Source organism: Pituophis catenifer, unplaced genomic scaffold, assembly GCF_029215685.1.
Source record: "Pituophis catenifer annectens isolate HBS135680 unplaced genomic scaffold, rPitCat1.0.hap2 SCAF_1, whole genome shotgun sequence".
NCBI lineage: Eukaryota > Metazoa > Chordata > Lepidosauria > Squamata > Colubridae > Pituophis > Pituophis catenifer.
The window spans coordinates 280098226-280120468 of record NW_027256881.1 but is presented as its reverse complement, the minus strand read 5'-3'; the positions used below and the strand labels follow the sequence as shown (position 1 = coordinate 280120468).

Sequence of the window (22243 nt, the reverse complement as noted above, 5' to 3'; positions counted from 1 at the left end):
CGCACGGTCACTCATGCCCTTGTCACCTCCCGGCTGGACTATTGTAATGCTCTACATGGGGCTCCCCTTGAAGAGCACTCGGAGGCTCCAACTGGTCCAGAATGCGGCCGCGCGGGTGGTTATGGGCGCACCTCGTTGTGCCCGTGTGACACCCCTCCTGCGCGAGCTGCACTGGCTCCCAGTGGTCTTCCGGGTGCAATTCAAGGTGTTGGTTACCACCTTTAAAGAGCTCCATGGCATAGGACCCGGGTACCTTCGAGACCGTCTTCTGCCTCCGACAGCCTCCCACCGACCAGTCCGCTCCCACAGAGAGGGTCTCCTCAGGGTGCCATTGGCCAAGTTATGTCAGCTGGCGACACCCAGGGGGAGGGGCTTCCCTGTGGGACCCCCAGCCCTGTGGAATGAACTGCCCCTGGAAATACGTAAGATCTCTGACCTCCGGGTGTTTCGTTGCGCATTGAAGACCCTGTTGTTCCACCAGGCCGGGCTATCAACATAATAATTTTAATTGGGGTATTTTAAATTTTGGGGGTTTTAATCCGGCCAAATTTATTTAATTATTTTAATTTTTAATCATTGTTGTGTCTTGTGTTTTTAAATTGGCTGTACACTGCCCTGAGTCCTTTGGGAGAAGGGCGGTATAGAAATAAAATTATTTATTTATTTATTTATTTACAACTTGGGGGTACAATTCCTTTATTTTCTTCCTCACAGTCAGTTGCTACTCTCTGAGGAAATTCAAAAGAACAAAATTTATTGCATATATTTTTGTTAGTTACATCCTGCCTTCATTTAAAATCTTAAATTAGTTTACATGGAATCACTTTTCACTGATCTTAGGTGGACATATCTTGGTCTTCTTGTAAGAGCTTGCTTTCCTTTTTGGGTTTTCATATTTCCTTGCCATTTCCTTTTTTATAATAAGCCCCACATTTGATTTCAAAGAGAAAATGAACTATACCTTTCCATTTTACAGCTTATAGTGCACTTGGCTCTCAAATACAGTAGGTGGTGCTCCAGTTTGTAAAATGCAGTAAGAGAAATATTACAGTCAATTTCTGATCAGGGTTGCAGCACCTGGTGACTCACCCTATGTATTTTTGCTTTCTGCACAGGGATGGCAAGTTTTCTGACACTGCTATAATAAATTGTTAATCAAGATCAAATTATATAATTGGCCAAATAAGCTTATTTTTAAAGATGTTTAAAAGAGCTGGTTTAAGAAACAGATAGAAAAAATAATCTGACCTGAATGGTAAATTGTTCCCCATATCTATTCCTGGGCCTGAATTTTGTGTTAATCCAATTTTATTGTTTCAACTACTGATTATAAGAAAAAGATGTTGTGCAGACACACAGGTGGCAATGGATAGATAAAGCTTGAAAACCTTGCTGTTTTCTGTCCCTTCCAGAGGAGCATTGCCCTGCTCATGCTAGTCCTCATTTAGCAATTGTCACATAAAGTGGCCATTCACATTTACAGCAGTGATTAAAAAGTAAGTTTCTGATTAGTTTTTGCATTTATGACCTTTGTAGGTTTACAACCAAAGAAAAACTAGTAATGTCAGGCCCATATAAGCAGATCCATACCAGAGGTGGGTTTCAACAGGTTCTGACCAGTTCTGGAGAACCGGTAGCGGAAATTTTGAGTAGTTCAGAGAACCGATAAATACCATTTAGGACTGGCCCCACCCCCATCTATTCTCTGCCTCCCGAGTCCCAGCTGATCGGGAGGAAATGGGGATTTTCCAGTAACCTTCTCCTGGAGTGGGATGGAAATGGAGATTTTACAGTATCCTTCCCCTGCCACGCCCACCAAGCCACACCCACAGAACCGATAGAAAAAATTGAAACCCAGCACTGATCCATACTTGAAAAGTTCAATTAGCTGTTTATTGCAGGCGGATAAGACTAGATAAGGTTCAACTGCATTCAGTGGGGTCATACTTTGCCGTCTCATGCCCACAGATGGATTCCAGACTAATTCCCTGTTTGATTCCTCTCTGTGAGCCAGCCAGTTTCTCTTCCACAAATCAGATCATAAGCCCAGACACAGTTTAGTTTAGCAACCACTTCATTTAATGACCAAGTTGCTGATTCAGTCTATATTTTGATCATAGTATCCTAACTCAAAATGAAATATGATTACCTTAAGGAAGTGCTTATGTAAAAGGAAGAAATATAGAGACCAATTAAAGAGCTACTTAACACAAACTTTGCATTGTGCAATGAAAGTGGTAAATTCAGCATATTCTGTCACGACTTCACTGCTCTTAGTCAAATACTCTCACCATTAACTAGTGTTTTGCTTTGTGATTCTCATCACCTCCTACTATTATGTTCGTGGGGGTTGTAATTAACTAGCTTTGCTGTAGTTCGTTTCAGTAACTAAATGAGTGCCTAATGGAAAGTGTTGCAGTATTCACTTCTGAGCTAATGCCTCAATATTTTATTTATTTATTTGTCAAACATGTACAAGATAGCAGATATAGGTATAAACATAAATATAAACAAAGGAAGTAAGTACAGATAAATGGGGACAGTAAGACAGGGATGGTAGGCACGCTGGTGCGCTTATGCACACCCCCTTTACGGACCTCTTAGGAATGGGGTGAGGTCCATGGTAGACAGTTTGAGGTTGAAGCTGTGAGGGTTTGAGGCTGTAACAACGGAGTCAGGTAGAGCATTCCAGGCGTTGACCACTCTGTTGCTGAAGTCGTATTTTCTGCAATCGAGTTTGGAGCGGATATTTGGAGTAATACAATATGGTATTACTCTGGCTGATATCTGTTATTCTAAAATGTTTTAACAGAATAACAGATTTGAAGGGACCTTGGAGGTCTTCTAGTCTAACCCCCTGCTCAGGTAGGAAACCCTACACCATTTCAGACATGTGGTTGTCCAATCTCGTCTTAAAAATCTCCAGTGTTGGAGCACTCACAACTTCTGAAGGCAAGCCGTTCCACCGATTGATTGTTCTAACTGTCAGGAAATTTTTCCTTAGTTCTTGGTTGCTTCTCTCCTTGATTAGTTTCTATCTATTGCTTCTTGTCCAGTGCAATCAAGTTGGTGTTCCTTAGATAGATTTTCTCCAGGAGGATTAGTCCCCAAACTGGTCTTTCACATCTTCCAGTGGTATACATATGGTCATCTTTTTCCAATCCATCTTCCCTCAATATATATTCCATATACAAATTGAATAAATAAGGGAAGTGTACAGTATCACTCCATTACCAACCCCAAACCAGTCTCTTTTGGCATGTTTTGGAATTTCCATACGTCCAGCACATTCCACAGCTTGATATAATCAATGCAACCAGGGACGGGTTTCAAAACCCATTGCTACTGGTTTGCTTGTGGGCGCGCTTGCGTGCGACACTTCTGCACATGTGCAGAACCTTCTGCACATGCGTAGAAGCGTCTGGGCTGAATGCAACTAAGGCCTTCTATAATCAGTGAAGCACATACTGACTTCTTTTTGGTATCCTTTGGCTTTCTCAATTATTTAGTACACATCAGTGGTATTGTGTTGTGTTCCTCTGCTATTTCTAAAGCAATCTTTAACATCTGGCATTGTGCTGTGATCTGCGTTCAACAATCCTAATCAATATTTTGCTTTCACCTGAAATTAAGAATATTGCATGATAATTTTCAGGCTCTGATAAATCTCCTTTCTTGGCATTGGCATGTAGATTTACCTCCTCCAATCTGTTTCGTTCTTTAGATTTGCTGGCATAGCTTAGTTAGAACCTTTACTGGCTCTTTGTCATTTGCCATATTTTATTTAATTATGAAAAAGAAGTGAAATACATATTTTATTGCAACATGGACACAAATTTAAAAAAAAATAAGCCAGTGTAGTGTGCTGATTAGGTGTTGGACTAGGACTGGTGAGATCCAAGTTCATGTTTATCCTCAGCCATGAAAACTCATTGAATAACTTTGGACCAATCACCTCCTCTCAGCCCAATCTACTTCACAGGGTTGGAAAAAATAGGTGGAATGGTACATATGATCCCTTGAGTTCAGGGAGGAGATGCGATGCATAAAATCTATCAAATAATGCCAATCTCAACAATTTTTTCTACTACAGTTGAAGAAGATAACATTAGATAGATAGATAGATAGATAGATAGATAGATAGATAGATAGATAGATATAGATATAGATATAGATATAGATATAGATATAGATATAGATATAGATATAGATGATATAGATAAAGATAAAGATAAAGATATAGATATATGCATGCAGTGTGTCCTTCTCTGGAGAAACTTTGCGGGAAGCTGTTTTTGACTCTCCACAATAGAGTTGCTTGTCAGACAGTTCCAACAGTGTTCATTCTGAATTGGCCAAGCCTGTAATTCAAAATGACTACAGTGTGATTCAAAGAACCATTTACTTAGGCTTGCACTATGGAATACAGCTTGCCTTGTTAAAATTAGATTTGCAAAATGCCTTCTGTATTCCCTCACCAATTTTGAGCTACATGTATTAATCTTGCTTAAGGAACTTCCCACCCCACCACCACCATGAACCTGCTTGTGTGTTTTATCTTGTACATATATTTCCATGCTGAAAATGTGGTACTGAAAGAGGTTGAGATTGCATGTACTCTCTAGCCACAAGGAATTCCCAGCTGTTGAAGCATCACAACCATAGTGACAAACTGTTGACACTCCTTTATAAATGTCAGTGAAGCAAACTTATAAGTTAAACATCCATGCAAGGGAAGGGTAAGTGTTGTTTATTCATGTGTTAAACAGTAATGTAGAAACACTAGTCAGGCAGTCCTGGAAGCCAAATTGGTGAATTGTTGATGAATCCAGAGCAATCAAGATGCCTTTCTTAAAACTGCTCCATAAGCAAGGGCAGTTAAACAGGTAGTGCTAAATAGAATTAACGTATGGATAAGATGAAGGTGCCGGGATTAGAGATTTTGATTGAGGCTCTGAGATACCTTTGGAAAAAGCCCAATATGTATAAAAACAATAGCATATAAACTAGTAGGACATCATACTGCTGCTATAACTTCAACAAGATGTTGGAACAGATAGTGTCTATAAGCAAGCAGAAAAGCATGACCCAATAGATATGGAATAAAATAGATTGGAAAGTCTTTGACAAAGGTCATTATCAGAAAACTCAACTGTCATTACATAAAAATACAGGCAATCTCAGGGATTGGCAACTGGTTAATAATCAGAACACAAAAAGTAGGAATAAATGAGCAATTCATTTATTGGTGAGTTACTGTATGTATAGTAGGGTTCTTCGTGGATAAATTTATTTATTGATTAAATATATATGCTGTACATCTGACTGCCAAGCAGTACCTGTACGAATGAGTGGTGATGTGGCCATTTCTGATCACCGTGGCAATCTAAAGTGGTAAAATCAAAAAGAGATTGAAAGAGTTCAAAAAGAATCTCTCCAAAGTGACCGAATGAGCTTCAAAATATCAAAGTCCAACATAAACAAGTTACTAAGAGCCTTGGTGGTACAGGGGTTTAAAGCACCCTGTTATTAAGCTTATTAAGACCAGCTGCCTGCAATTACTGCAGGGTTCGAATCTCGCCAAGGCTCAAGGTTGACTCAGCCTTCCATCCTTTCTAAGGTAGGTGAAATGAGGACCCAGTTGTGGGGGCAATAAGCTGACTTTGTATAAATATACAAAAGGATGAAGGCTATTGCTGAGCACATTGTAAGCCGCCCTGAGTCTTCGGAGAAGGGCGGCATATAAATCAAATTAAAAAAAAAAAAAAAAAAAAAATCTTGGCAAAAGGAAATGACAATCCAAACCAGGGTGGATTTTATTTAAATCATGATTTAAATCACTAGTAAAAAGGCTTGATTTAAATCATAATTTTTAAAGAGCAGCTGTCATCTCTGTCCCGCAGTGGCTCCTCCTCTGACCCGCTGTTGACTCACTGACAGTCCCAATATTGCAGAATATATAGCCTCATGCTACCTAACTAAGGTCCATTTCATGCTGAATAAACTAAATTATTAATGTATCTTAAATAGAAAACTATCTTTAGAATAATTTAAATTTTAATCCAATTTAAATTTTAAAAACTATTTATTTATTTATTTATTTTAAAGCATTGATTTTTATCCACCATAATCCAAACTTCACCTGTGTAAGAATGGAATCTGAACTAGTAATGGAAAGGAAAGGCAATTTGGGTGAAAATAACCCAGTGTGCAATTGCTGTGAAAAAGTTTATAATTCCATGTTTGGAATTATGAGAAAAGGAATTGGAAATAGAACTGCTAATATAATAATGCCTTTACCTAAATGTGACACCATATTTGGAGTACTATATACAATATTTACAAACATGGTTTAAGAAGGACATCCCAAAGGTGCTTTTTCAAGAGGCAACTGGAATTAAAGTCTTCTTCTGACCCAGCCTTAGCAGAAGCAAGAAACAGACTTCTTGTCACGAAAAACCTCTCTTTAATTACCTCTTGTGAATTAATTGCATTCACCCACCGAAAAGTCCAGGCAATAATCCTTCAAGTAGTTAACTGCAGTACAGACCTTATCAGTTCCTTGCGATAATTACAAGGCCGTGAGCTCCCTATGACAACCACTTCCCTTTCCTTCTATTTATTCCCCAGCCAGGGAGGGGCCATTCAGCGTCCACGTGTGCTTTGCTTCCCGAGTTGACTCCTTGTCCTCTGTTGCTCACCTTTTCTAACTGCTCTGCGTATACATGCATCTGGAACAGGCCCCAGCTGTTCTTCCTCCTCACTCATATCAGCCTCCAAAGGCAGCTGCCTCTCCGGTGGCTGGGAAATGTTGGATGGCCCTGGCTCTATCTCTGCGTCTGACGCAGAGCATCCACCAGAGCCTTCCCCAGACTCCAGCACTGGCCCAAGTTCCTCCCCAATCTCCCCATCGTCTGAGTCTGCCGCCAGGTCCACTGGCAGCTGGTGGGCCACAACAATCATGACCTGGATGACTGAATATCTCCATAGACATTTAAGAATGACATTATTGAGCTAGAAGAGGTACAAAAGTGTATGTGGAAATTGAAGCCGTTCTGCCATAAGGAAGGACTACAGTAATGACAATTCTATAGCCTGGATCAAAGGAATGCAAATTGAGACATGATAGAGAAATGTAAAATAATGATGAATGGCATAGATCAGGTGAAAAGAAATGTATTCTCACCATGTTAAAACTTGAGGTCATACATCGAAATATATGGAGACTCAGGGCTTACAGAAAGATTTTTTAACGTACAGAACATGGTTAAATTGTGGAATTTTGCTGCCAGCAGTTGTGCTAATGTTAACTACTTTGAATGGGACTGGACAGATTCATGGAGGTTTTGAGTAACTATTAATATCGATACCTATTTACACCCTTTTGAATCATAAGTGAAAATCTTAAAAATAAGTTACTAGGAGGCAACAAGGGGAGGCATTTATTTTTCTCCATTCCAGGCTTGTGAGCTTCCCAAAAACATTCAGATTGACATCATAACACAGTGGACTGGATGGTCCTTTGGCCTGACCTAACAAGACTGTTACGCTTTTATACATTTCCTTGCCCAGAGCTGTTACTTGTTTCTGTTCATGTTGTCTTTTGCTCAGTGGGGTGCTTTGTGCAAACATACTGTCTCTATTATGTTTCTCCAAGATGAGTGCGAGTGTTAAAGTTGCATTGGTCTCCTCACATAAAAGATGTCATAGAATGACCGGTTTATGGGCAGAATAGTATTCTTCTAGAATCAATAATGTATTACTGTAAACTGTACCTCCAAACGTGCGAAAGTCAAGAGTTATGTACAAATTTTCAATGAAGTGTTTCACTTCGATCAAATCTTTGATTGAAACAATGCTCCATAGCACTTGAAAAGATAGTTCTTACAAAGTGGCTACACTATTTTGAGCTGATAAGGGTGGTTCTTATACATGGGTGTCGACACTTTTGTAGAAGTACTCTTATTGAATTGAGCTGGCAGCTCAACTTGAATTGATCAAACTTCAATTTCTTCACAGAAGTACAGCTCTTTGTGTGCCTATGAGGAACATTAAGTGTAATTTATGTTGCTTTTAGCAATATAAACTACATTGAATGAGCCATTTTTTTACAGTCAAGAAATGCTAGGAAAATAAATCATTTTTTTTAAGTTTTTTATTTTAAACACATTAAAACAACATTAAAAATCAAACATGTACAAACAACAAGAAGTAACACAACAAAAAAAGTATCACTTTCTTTTCAGCTATATACAGCGGTCTATTCTTTCTATACATCAATATTTACAGATATTTAAGTAATAACTTATTTGACGTTCATTTTCTACTTTATATCATTTCTTCTTTACTAACAAAAGATCATACACATTTTCCCCCTCCTTTCTTCATACATTTAACTTATTTCCTTATTTTTCAGCCATTCATACCATCTACTCCAGAACTTATAATACTTTGATTCTTCTTTCCCCTTAATTTCTTTAGTTAATTTATCTAACTCTGCACATTCCAGGATTTTTTTAAATAAATCCTCTTCCATTGGTAATGTTTCTTTCTTCCAATATTGCGCGTATACAATACGTGCTGCTGTTAATATATGCAATATAAGGTACTGTATTTCTTTGGTATAATTTTCTATTGAAATGCCTAACAGAAACTGTTCCAGTTTTCCCTCTATTGGATTCTGAATTATTTCTACTATCCAGATTTTAATTTTCTTCCAAAATTTTTGTGCCATCGTACAGGTCCACCATTGATGGTAGTATGTTCCATAGCTAGTCTTGCATTTCCAACATTTCAGGGAGTTGGTGGGGAACATTTTCGCAATTCTGGCCAGTGGAAGGTGCCATCTATGAAACATTTTCATCTGATTTTCCTTGTATGCCGTCACAATTGTCAGTTTCATGTTCGTTTTCCACATCTTCTCCCACTTCTCTAATTCTATCACATGGTTAACATTTTGTGCCCATTTGATCATCGTGTCTTTCACTGTTTCCTCTTCCATTTTATACCATATTAGAAACTTGTATAATCTACTTATTAGTTTTCGCTCATTCCCTAATAATGATTTTATCTAATTCTGTTTCTTCTAGTCGAACCTGATCTTTTTTTATATCCTCTGTATACTTTGAACTTATCTGTAGTATCTTATCTGTACCATTGCACTTCTCTTCCTAAGTCCAGCTCCAATTTGTTTCTGGTTTTTAATATTCTCCTCTTGTTTATTATGTCTCTATAACTAATTAATTTTGTCCAGTCTACTAAATTTGGGTGTGTTAAAGTTTCCTCTGGAGAGATCCAAGACGGGATTTATATATAGTGTTGTTTTTTAATTTTATTCCAAATTATTAGTAATGAATTCCTAATTGTGTGTCTTCTAAAGTATTCATAAGTATTTTGTTTCCCCCCACCCCACAAATATGAGTGCCACCCTATAGTTAGATCATGTCCTTCTAGTATTAGCAGTCTTTTAGGAAAATAAATCATTTCAAGAAAATAAATATTTTTTCTTTTTTAAAAAAAGAACATGCCTAATCACATGCCTTTACCTATTTAACATCAATGATTTACTACCTTGCTGCTTACCTTAATAGTTTATCAAGAGAAAATGTGGTCTGAAAACTGCAAACTTTGTACTATGACATGGAATATTGAATAACATGAAGTTGACTTTAAAAAGTTAAAAAAGTAACTTCTACCTTATATGTTTATACAAGTCAATGATGTGAGAGCCATGGCTTCGTGGTTCTCATAATGCCAGTTATTTTAGAATACAATAGTGGCCAAAATTGTGGAAACCTTTTGGGAAAAGTGTATCTTTGAGGTTTGGTGGCTAATAACACCACTTTTTTTGGCATTTCATGATAATCATATTCCACTGCTGAATGGCCTGGGAATAGCCCAGACCTTAACCCAATTGAAAATCTATGGAGCCGACTAAAGAAACTTGTTAGTCAGAAGTGACCCAGCAATAAAACCCAGTTAATAGAAGCAATCATTCAATCTTGGTTTCACATTATAGCAGCTGCAGAACTAAAAGACTTGGTTCACTCCATGGGAAGACGTTGTAAGGCCGTAATTCATGTTAAGGTTTCCCAACTAAGTATTAACTGACATGGTGATCATTTTTGTATATCCTATTTTTTCTATGGTGATAATTTTTGTATATCTCGTTTTTTTTACATGTTTCACTTTCTTCTTTATACTGTAACTGCTATTCTAATAGCAAATCCTTCATAAAAGTTATTGCATTACATTCTTGATTAAATTATTTTTCCATATATAATTTTATGGTACTGCTCCAAAAATATATAATTTTATGGTACTGCTCCAAAAAAAAGGTGTGTTATTAACTAGTTTTAGAAAATACACTTTTCCCAAAATGTTTCCACAATTTTGGCCACTACTGTATATAGCTATTATTTGTCGTTCTTAGACATGGTAATGGCATGTTATTATTTCCAGCATCAATTTCTGAACTGGTACCATAATTACCCGCACCCCCAAACAGTACTGTATGGTTGATGTTTGCAATGCTATGAATTTTTTTCTGCTTATTCTGACTCCATGTCAGATCAACAAAAAGTGGCAAATGAACTTTAAACTGAGTATTATGCATCTAATTTGGAGACAAAAAGAAAATTCCAAGGAGGACATTTGCAATATATGTAGCTATCCCTCCTGGGGTGAAATGCTCCCGGTTCAGACCGAATCGGCCGATCCAGTAGCAATGGCGGCGGGTGGTTCAGAGAATCGATAGCAAAAATCCCTGTGCCCCCCCCATGCCCAGCTGAGCCTCACGATCATCAGAGGCTTTTTTAAAAAACTTTTAAAAGCATTTTTTCTACAACCTCTTCCAATGAAAAAATGCTTTTAAAAGAAAAAAAAAAAAGCCTCTGATGATCGCGCAGCTCAGCTGGGATCATCAGAGGCTTTTCAAAGCATTTTTTTCTGCAACCTCTTGGCCGAAGAGGTGGTAAAAAAAATGCTTTGAAAAGTCTGACGATCTCAGCTGAGTTGCCTGATGGGAGAGAGGTATTTTTTTAAAAGCCTCTCTGACGATCCCAGCTGAGTTGCCTGATCGGCAAAGGCTTTTCAAAGCATTGGAAAAAATGCTTTGAAAAGTTAAAAAAAAAAAAGTTGGCCACGCCCACCCAGTCACATTACTACCCCCCACCAAGCCACGCCCACAGAACTGGCAGTAACAAATTTTACATTTCACCCCTGCTATCCCTATATTTCCAGATAAATAATCCTCATGCAAATTTTCAAGAAAATCCATGACTATCAACCAAATCTCTTTTATTAATCCATGCTAAAGCCCCATGTTTTGAACTGAGAATCAAAATTGAGGGTCAGCAATGAATTACAGTGTTCAGTATGGATTATATCAGACCCAGATTGTGCAAGCCTATTTCATTATCATTGTTATGCAAGGCAGCATATGTAAAATCAGTTAAATAAGGAAGCTAATAATGATATATTTCTTTGTAGGTATGCAGTCACTTTAATTCATTTTTCATTGGTTGAATTACCACATCTGCTTCCAGTTAGCCATTTTCATTCAGCAGAAAAAGTGACAAAATATGAAGACTTACATTTTTAAAATGTCATCACATGTTGCTAAAGTGCAGAATAGCTCATTTTGTGCAAAAATATTTTAGTTGGTGTATGTTCCCTAGTGCAGGATAAATAAAATTGCCTCTTAGTCTGAAATATAAGAAATTCAAGAGGCATTGTAATATATCTTTCTCTAAGACAGAAGCTGAATAATATTTCTATGCCAAAATTGCCTCTTGTACTTGCCTAGTGAAAAAAGGAAAGGCTACAGTTTCCAGATGTCAGATTGGAACCTTATAGTAACTGTAGATTACACATATTGTAATTTTTTTCAAAATTGAAATACCCCATGCCTTTTCCATTGAGTAAAGGGAAAAAGAATACAGTATTTCACTTGACTTTTCCAGTTCTGCAGGTTTGTAATGAATAAAGAAAACTTTTGATTTAACAAACTAATGGGTAAATAATGGCTATTACAGCCTAAATGTCAATTAAATTGCAATGTTTTTTGTCAATCATAAAAATACACTTGTACATAAGAAGACCTATATTGTATGAGTGATTACCATTTTTGAGGAAAATCACTGAACATTTTCCGAACCTACACAAGAACAGGCAGTGTTGTTGCCTGAAATTCAGATAAAATTCAGGTCAAGCAGATTTTTGTTGTTGTTTTAAACTGGATGGCTTTTGAGAGAGAGAAAAAGAGAGAGAGAAAAAGAGAGAAAGATGAAGTACATTTGAATTTTGGATTTTTGCTAGTTTTAGATGCCAAGTACTAACTCTACTCAGTTCATGGTTTATGGGCTTGAGAAGCAGAAGTCTTACACAAGAGACTTGAAAATAAAATATTTATTCCTTAAGTAAAACATTTCATAAAATGTTGCCTTTTTCCTTTTCTCTAGTAGACGATCTATACTACCAGCAGTGAACATTAATTTAGGGATTTAGCTAAAAAGAGTGCAGTTTTGTGATTTGGCTTTCAGAGTCAATGATGCAAACTAGTGGTGGTGCAGAGGTTAGACTGCAGTATTGCAAGCTGGCTCTGCCCACTGCCAGGAGTTCGATCTTGACCAGCTCAAGGTTGATTCAGCCTTCCATTCTTCCAAGATCAGTAAAATGAGGACGCAGATTGTTGGGAGCAATATGCTGACTCTATAAACAGCTTAGAGAAGGCTGTAAAGCACTATGAACTGGTATATAAGTGCTATTGTTATTGCTATACAGCATGTGTTAAATCCTTCTGGTAAGAGAAGAGAATCTAGTACAGCAAGTTGCAGAGATGGAGCAATTGCTGCCTATTTTATTAACAAAGAATTCAACTTTTGGAGTTGTACTGCATAGCAAATTATTGGATAATCAGAGGTATGACTGAATGTATCAAATTGGTGTATTGATGAGCGATAACCAACTTTAATAGATGCTTTTTGTTGCATAACATGCTGTTTTTTCAGAAAGAAAATTGAAATTGAAATAGGTTTTTAAGAATCTGCTAAGAAAACATTAATGTTACTTCATGAAACATTTACTAATGTTCATGAAACATTTACATCAAATTGGTCAGCTTTGCCATTTCAGCAAATTCTGACATTTTCACAATCCATTCCCCCACTGTGGGAATTTGATTATTCTTCCATCATTTAGCATACAATGGTCTTTCTGCAGTTCCCATATACAAAATCAATCTTCCATGAGTCGTTTCTAATTCATTATCCATACGTCCCAATAAAAAAAAAAGTTCTGGTTTCTTCACAATATTTATATTTAAAACCTTTTGCATGGTTATATGAATTTGTATCCCAATTTCTTCGCTTTTGCACAATTCCACCATGCATGATAAAATGTCCCCTCATGTTTTTCACATTTTCAACAATGGCTTCAGAAATGTACCTTTATATATTTTTGTTAATTTCTCCGGGGTACCTACTGTCCATTCTCTCCTATCCATCTGCATAGCCTATCCAAAATTAGTACTTGCTTGACTTGCTACCGTTTGCTTAGTAATTGAAGTTTCCATAGACCTACCTAAAGGATACTTATGATCTTGATGCAAAGTTCTAATGGTTGCCCATTTCCCACCCCCATGTAGTCACATGACCACACTTTAGATGCTCAGCAACTGGACTGCATTTATGGTCGTTTGCAGCATCCTGGAGTTATATGACCATATTTATGAATATTTTTGCCTGAAAACTGCAGTTACTTCCAGTTTTCAAGAAAACTAGGTCCATAATGAACCACTGATTTATTTAACAACTGCAGCGTTCACTTAATGGCCATGGTGGTCTCTTTACAAACTAGGCGGTCATTTAACTACCACCACAAAAATGGTTGTAAAACAGGTTGCTTTAACCTGTTTATTTAACCAAAATGTGCTCAAGAAAGTAGGTTCAGCAAACCCAATGCTGTTAATGGTGTTCATCTGAGGCTTTGAGCATGCTGTTATTTTCTGTGGCTCCTGGCGCTCCATTTGACAAGATCCCTCTAGAACTTGCCAGACTTCTCTCAAGGACTGCCCCCACAGAAAAGTGAATGGGTAATCTAGGGGTGGGTTCTACTTACCTTTACTACCGGTTCGCAACGGGATCGCGCACACACGTGCTTTGCTTGCGCATGTGCCTTGTTTCTGTGCATGCGACTTGCTTCTGCGCACATGCCTTCTGTGCATGTGCAGATCACTTCTGATGACATCAGGGTCAGTGGGCGGAGCCTTCCGCTGGTTTTACTACCGGTTCTATAGAACCGGTCTGAACCAGGGACAACCCACCACTGGGGTAATCTCATGGCTTCGTCCTTGTCCAAGAAAGCTCCTTCTGATCTGGCACAAAGCTCAGCTGCTGGTAATCACTCAGTATCTTTAACAAGAAGAGGGTTGTTAAGTCACTATTGTTCTACCCAGATGTCAAATTTGTTACATCTCTTGTACCACACATTCTATGCATATGCAATGTGTAACAGTCATCTGTTTATATTTTTTCTTCTGTCTTGTTGTGTCAGATTCTTGAAGGCTTAATAGACAAATCTATGTGTGTAAGTACATTAGTATGGATTATTGGTATTACATTTTGTAATGTGGAAAGGATGTAACTATTTTTTCATAACTTTACAACAGGCAGAGTAAATATAATACAATTCTGTATGTAAATTTTGTTATTTTGTGTGGCAGGTAGAATATTAACAATGTGTTAATTTAAACTTGGAAAACATGTGTTTAAAAATATGTGTAGTAAGTAGTTCTTACAATGATTCCAACAATGGTACAAATAGGTTGTGTAAACAGCCAAAATTCAGTTTGGATTTGAAGCTAAATTCTGCTTTGGTTTTTGATTTAAAAGTTTAAAAATGGAGGTTTAATTTGTTTAAAGATTTAATTAGTATTAGGGAAGCATCGGAATCGGCATAACAGAGCATAATTATATTTTAAAACTTGAAGGCATTTTTTAATTTTGTGTGGCAAACACTTATTTTGTTAATTTAAACTTGGAACTTGGAAAACATTTGTTAAAAAAACTACTTACCTTTACTACTGGTTTGAATGGGATCGCGCACGCAGATCGCTGATGACGACATCCGAGGCAGTGGGTGGGGCCTTCCGCCAGTTTTACTACCAGTTCTTGCGAACTGGTCCGAACTGGGGGCAACACAACACTGAAATATGTGTAGTATGTAATTCTTAGAACTATTCCAACAGTGATACAAATAGGTTGTGTAAACAGCCAAAATTCAGTTTGGATTTGAAGATAAGTTCTACTTTGGTTTTTGATTTAAAGTTTAAAAAATTGACGTTTAATTTGTTTAAAGATTTAATAGTATTAGGGTAGCGTTGGAATCGGCATAGCAGAGCATAATTACATTTTAAAACTTGAAGGCATTTTTAATGGCATCTCATTCTAAAAGGTCATTTTATTTTCTTCATGCCAATTTCTCCTGTTTTATTATTCCTGTTCCTAAATCTTAGTGATTTAAACCTATAATTGAATGGATGAAAATGTAGGTGCAGCAAAAATTTATTGAACTATATAATAGGACCACCATATAAACATCCTGGTCATTTACTGCAGCAAGAGAGGTTTCCAGCCATAATGGTCCCTCATGCCACTGGAGTAAGGTCTCTTCTGCTGGGAGAGTTGTGCCATGGCCATTCCACTTAAAACCCCATCACGCACAGGTTTCTCATGTGGAATTCATCTTCAACTCTGCTAGACTGTGCTCTTCCACTGTGGGACTGTAGAGTCACCTCTGTGTCCACAGATGAACTACACAACAGCACGTCTTTTTTGAACCCGAAGGGCCACCATATATGAAGGATCCTAATTTGTTGAAAAGTTCCAGAAACATAACTGGATCTTTTTTACCTTCTTGTCTGAATTCATCTAGCGATCACTATTGCTTCAGCTGTTACAAGCTAGACATTGCTAAATTTAAAGTTCCAGAGAAATGAGATACAGAAAGATAGGGACACTAGAAAGCTGCAGTCCTTGCATTGAGGATGCTAATATAAACAATATTCACATGTATTATTATTGAAGTCCTTTTACATAGTTTAGCAAGAAAAAATCAGTATGTTGGGCTGACAGTTTCTCATAAGAGCCTGTAGTACAGTGGACTAAAGCACTGTTATTAACATCTGCTGCTTGCAATTACTGCAAGTTCAAATCTCACCAGGCTTAAGGTTGACTCAGCCTTCCATCTTTTCAAAGGTAGGTGAAATGAGGACCCAGATTGTGGGGGCAATAAACTGACTTTGTATAAATATACAAAAGTATGAAGGCTATTGCTTAACGCATTGTAAGCCGCCCTGAGTCTCCGGAGAAGGGCGGCATATAAATTAAAGCAATAATAATAATAATAATAATAATAATAATAATAATAATAATAATAATAATAATAATAATAATAATAATAATAATCTAATACTTGGACTGTTCTCTCCTTTCCTATCCTGATTATTTTCCCCTTATTTTAATATTTTAGGTGTTAATAGTTGGTGGGTCATTTGGGCTCCGTGAATTTGCACAGATTCGATATGATATTCAAAAGATTCGTGGCAAGGTAAGCAGAATTCTTCTCCTTGTAGGATACAAGATTCAAGAATATTAGCCAACTTTTAAAGGGAAGGATAGTATTTACTTTCCAACAGAGAGCTGAAATTTTGAAATTTTCATCCCACACAAAGTCCTTTCTATTGTATTTTTCTTGCCCATTTTCAAAGCCCAAGAGAAGAGTAAATTGACAACAAAACCTATTCATTCATTCATTCATTCATTCATTTCAATTCAATTCAATTCAATTCAATTCAATTCAATTCAATCAATCAATTTGCATCCCTATTTTTGCCCACAGGACAGGTTATCGCGTGGCTCAGCTGGGATCATCAGAGGCTTTTCAAAGCATTTTTTTCTGCAACCTCTTGGCCGAAGAGGTGGTAAAAAAAATGCTTTGAAAAGTCTCTGACGATCCCAGCTGAGTTCCCTGATCGGCAGAGAAGCATTTTTAAAAGAGCCTCTCTGACGATCCCAGCTGAGTTCCCTGATTGGCAGAGAGGCATTTTTTTAAAAAAATTTATTTGAAAGTACAAACTAAACAAAACAAATCACAACAAAACATACAAAACATGTAAACATATAAACAAAAATTCAAATATATATCAAGTTTATCATAACTGTACTGTATGTTCTTATTTGTGCTTTTGACTCCTCATTGGTAGAGAGGCATTTTTAAAAAAGCCTCTCTGACAATCCCAGCTGAGTTCCTGATCGGCAGAAAGGCTTTTCAAAGCATTAGAAAAAATGCTTTGAAAAGTTAAAAAAAAAAAAATGTTGGCCACACCCACCCAGTCACATTACACCACCACCACCAAGCCACATCCACAGAACCGGTAGTAACAGATTTTACATTTCACCCCTGGTTAACTAATGGTCTAAATATAGTAGCCACAGTATATAATATCAGGGTAAGGCGAAACATCTTAATGTACTCCAGCTGATAATTAAGACGATTCTGGAGAATGAAGTCTAGTCATAATTAACCCGGTTTGAATATTGCTCTATAGTTTACTTTAGCATGATTTATTAAATAGAATTGGAAAGTTTCAAATAATATAGTGAGCCATAAACTATGTTTTACAAACAGCAATATCTGAATTCATTCTCTAAAATATATCTGGTTACCCACCAACATGAATGAATGAATAGATAAAGTTTCACTGAATATGTCAATATGCAGCTCCTGATCAGAGTGATGGACCTGGAATTGCTGTATATACACTATTATCAGGAAAGTAAAAAACACATCATTTCCAACAATATTGGGAAATAAGAAAGAACTGTTGGCAATGAATAGAGATGAAAAATTGTTCAAAATTCATTGTGAATATTCATAAATTTCTAGCAGTTCCTCAGAATTTTATGTTCTTGTGAGTTAGCATCAAGAATCTTTCTATAAATGCATGAATTTCAAATCTTTATAAGACATATAGACTAAATGCTGCTAAAACATATCATTCAAAAAGTTGAATGCAGAATTCAAAAAGTTGAATTTTAGTTGCAACTATAATTTATATTACATCTTCATAAGAAGCTGTACCTTTCTGTCTGATCACGTAGACAACTCCTGTCTCTGATTTTCTCTGTAACATTCAAATAGAATATTACAGAATGCATTATAATACCTAAATCTTTTAATTAATTTTTTAACATCAGAGCTAGCTATAGCTTGCTTTCACTGAACTTGTTCATTCCAGGGAAGAAAAAAGCTGTTTCCTTTGGATTTTTTGTTTTAAAACTGGCAATTGCTTATAATCCATCATTGAATATGAATCATTTTTGATTTCTCAATATAATGGGAAAGAACTCACAGGTGCTTGGACCTGCTGGCCATTAGCACACAGGATTATAGGATTCGGAATCAGACTATTGGTAAGATTCCTGGACTTTTGGCTTCTTGTCTTTTCCAAAAGGTAGCACCTGTTCTTTATTCATGTAGAATAAATGTATTATGTTCTAAATGGAGTCTCCGGAGAAGGGCGGCATATAAATTAAAGCAAAAATAAAATGAATAAAATGTATGCAAGTGGTTTATTCCAATTAATTTTTATTAAGAAAAGTAAAGGATTTGAGTGTTATAGTCCAATACAACAATATAGGCTGGGTTAAACATCTATTATTATAAATACAAGCATTATTGAATCCGATAGGGCCATGTAATATTTCATATTCAAATTTAAAATAATGTTTCATAGTGCATAGGATCATGAATTTGGCATCTGTCTGCAATTCTTTAAAGTGATAGGCCTTTTCTCAGAGAACTATGTAACTGATCTCTCCAACTCCAACACAGTTCTGGAAAAGAACACGGTTGTTTTAAACAGGTACAGACAGGTGTTGCATTAGCACCCACACCCTTTCCATAAAGCCTTTATAGGCTCAGATCTAAAGCATTATACAGATAGAATCCAACATCTTAAGGCATTTGCATTACTACCCTCAAGAGTAATCAAGGTATTGGTTACAAAAACAAAATAGCATTCAAAAACAATCCCATCAATTTTGATATAAAAGAAACGATAAAGGTCCTTATTTTATCTGTCTTATAGGTCAGAATTCCCCAATCTTTCCAGCTTTGCGGACTGGCAGGGGAGGGGAGAGGGGATGGTTTCCTGCGAGTGAGTGGCAAGCACGCACATGCAGCTCCATTTGCGCAAGGGGTGGGCACTCATGGCCGCCACTCACACATCCCCGCTGCTCGCACAAGTGGGAAGACACACTTGCTGCTTTGCAGCCCAGTTCCCAAGGGCTCTAGTAGTTCCCAAGGGTTCCCAAGTAGTGGGCCACAGCCCAGTTGTTAGGGACTCCTGTTATAGGGGCTTTAGAAGTGATTTAAACTTAAATACTTATAAAACACTTCAGTTTGAAAAGCACAAGGTAAATACTTAATTTACAGACTTCCCCTGTACTGTTGTAAAAGTTTACTAGATGTCACTACAGAAGCTATTTTAGCTGATATTTAACAAAACTTAAACTGTGTCCTGATTTTATTACCTTTAACCATCAAGGAGAAATGAATCAATTGGATGAAAGATCTAATGCCTTTAATGAAACCGTCAAGAACATTTCAGTTCATATATAAATCAAAAGACGGGGTTAAATTCCATAATTTATTTACACCCTACATAAATTAGATTTCCTAGTTGCTTTCAGAGAGGCACCATTTTGAAACTAATTACTATGGTGCAGGTAGGTAATATCTATTTGACAGGTAATAGAATTTGATTGTAATGTCTCTCTGGACAGTCACAAAGAGGAATATCTGTGGGAATGTGTTGTTTCAATATAGTCAGATTTTTTTTTTTATTTGGAGTTCCAAAGGGCCACATAGAAAGAAAAGTAAGAGTTATAGAATAAACTAATTTTAAATCAAACTTAAAAACAAAAGTCAAATCTTAGCACATGCAAAGAAGAAATCATGATGACCTAAAGTTCTGTCTATAAAGTCACAATATTAGATGCGAGTCCATGTTTGCATATTCAAAGTTAAATTTTCAGACAAGAATATTCTTTTTGAAGAAGGAAAGTTTTGAAGCATTGCAATATAAAACATTTCCACTTTCGCACCCAAGCCTCAAGGGCATTTTGTTTCAAATCTTGCACTTCAGGCTATTTAAGTGGTTTGTAAAAGTACAGGTACAGCATATTAAGCAGGCTTTACAAAGGCACCTTCAGGAATTGTCTTTTAATATTTTAAACATAGGTGTCTTACTTTTCTTATTCCCTTGCCCCTTATTCTTCCATTATATTCAGGATGAGTCAGCCAGCTATTCAGTAGCAGAATTACAGTTCCAAAAGAAGAACTTATGTACCAAGATATGCATTCAAGTCAAGTTGAATCAAGTCTTTTTGACACAATTTTAATTGGAGAGGTGGTAAATAAATGGTCTCAATATGATCTTTTATTTCCTCTGAACCAGAGAGCACTTTTACGTTTTAAAAAAGTCCATTCAAGAGAGCACATCATTTAATTAACTATTTGACAAAGGGTTCTTTAGAATTCCCAAGCTTGTATGTATTTTGTAGTTCTTCAGATAGTCTCATAAAAGGTAGTGATTGCCTCAACAAGTTTCTAGAATATTCTTCTATCATAGATACAGGTAGTCCTCGACTTACAACCACAATTGAGCCCAAAATTTCTGCTGCTAAGTGAGACACTAAGTGTCTGCTTTCATCCTCTTATATTACCCAAAGCTTATGTCCTTGCATTTTGGAATCTTGGCTATAGCCAGAGAGAGGAAATAAATCTTAAGTAACAGAGCCATTGTGATTTAACTATTCATAAGGTTTTCTCATTTGTTTGTGATTTAACCATTCATAAGCTTTTCTTCTCTGTCTGCCTGCCTGCCTGCCTGCCTGCCTGCCTGCCTATCTATCTATCTATCTATCTATCTATCTATCTATCTATCTATCTATCTGATTAATTTTCTGCCCATCTTGCCTAGTGGTGAGTCTGAGCTGCTTATAAAATTAAAAACCATAAAACCATAAAAAATAAATATTTCTATAAACAATAAAACTAGAATTACACTCAAAGTAACACTACAATTAAAAGTCTGTGTAACAATTCTGTGAGATAAATTAGCCTGAGAGAGGTTGACTGGTCCCAGGTCACTCCCTGATCCTTGCAACAAGTGGAATTTAATCTTTTTTTACCATTACACCATACTGGCTCCAAAGAATCCATTTAACCTATTGCTCTTCTGCAACAGTAGCTAATTGGCTGCTTCATGGAAGTATATCAACAAGGCTAAAAAGTCCCCAGCGTCCAGTTTCTGCACTTGAAAATTATTGTGGCTGATTAGATTGAGTGTTTATGTCCTATAACAGTGTTGGCAAACCTTTTCGGCACTGGGTGCCAAAATGGGACTGTGTGCATGTGTGTGCCACAGAACTGGAAGAGCAGCCGCCTGGTGTGCATGCATGCGCTGGGAAGATGATCTTCCGGTTTCCGGCACGTGCATGCACACTGGGCAGCTGCTCTTCTGGTTTCTGGCACATATGTGTGCATGGAGACCATCTGGCCAGTGTGCATGTGCACGCCCGAAATCAAAAGAGCAGCCACCCGGTATGCATGCGCGCGCTGGGAAGATGATCTTCTGGTTTCCGGTGCGTGCATGTGCACCGGCCACCTGACGTTCCAGTTTCTCGTGCACATGTGCATGCAAAGACCAGCTTGCCGGAAACCAGAAGATCATCTTCCCGGCGCATGCATGCGCACCGGGTGGCTGCTCTTCCGGTTTCCAGCGCGCACATCATGTAGAAGAAGAGCAACAGGCAACGGCTCATGTGCCTGCTCTGCGTGCCACTTCTGGCACACGTGCCATAGGTTCACCATCACTGTCCTATAAAGTAAGCTAATTCGTTTTAAAGCCAAGCTTGCTTTTCTGTGGGCAAGAGAACCTCATTGGTCTTCCAGTTTTAAACTTGCCTCAAATCAAGAATTAGCTCCTCAGCTTTCTCCAGCTATATACCATTAGGAGAGCTCATTTCAGAATTTACTTTAGCTCCACATCTTTGTTCACACAGTGTTGGTAATAGTCACCACAATGATATTTTATATATATATATTTTTCTCTTCTCTTCTCTTCTCTTCTCTTCTCTTCTCTTCTCTTCTCTTCTCTTCTCTTCTCTTCTCTTCT

The 22243-nt window shown here is 37.2% G+C and overlaps 1 protein-coding gene across 1 annotated transcript in view; it reads left to right on the top strand.

Moving 5' to 3' along the window:
- COX16 (cytochrome c oxidase assembly factor COX16) overlaps positions 1-22243 on the top strand; it is a 32349-nt gene that overhangs the window by 3312 nt on the left and 6794 nt on the right. The window contains exon 2 of the mRNA XM_070939354.1: positions 16531-16608. Within this exon, the coding sequence (XP_070795455.1) occupies positions 16531-16608 (78 nt within the window). The remainder of the gene's footprint in view (positions 1-16530; positions 16609-22243) is intronic.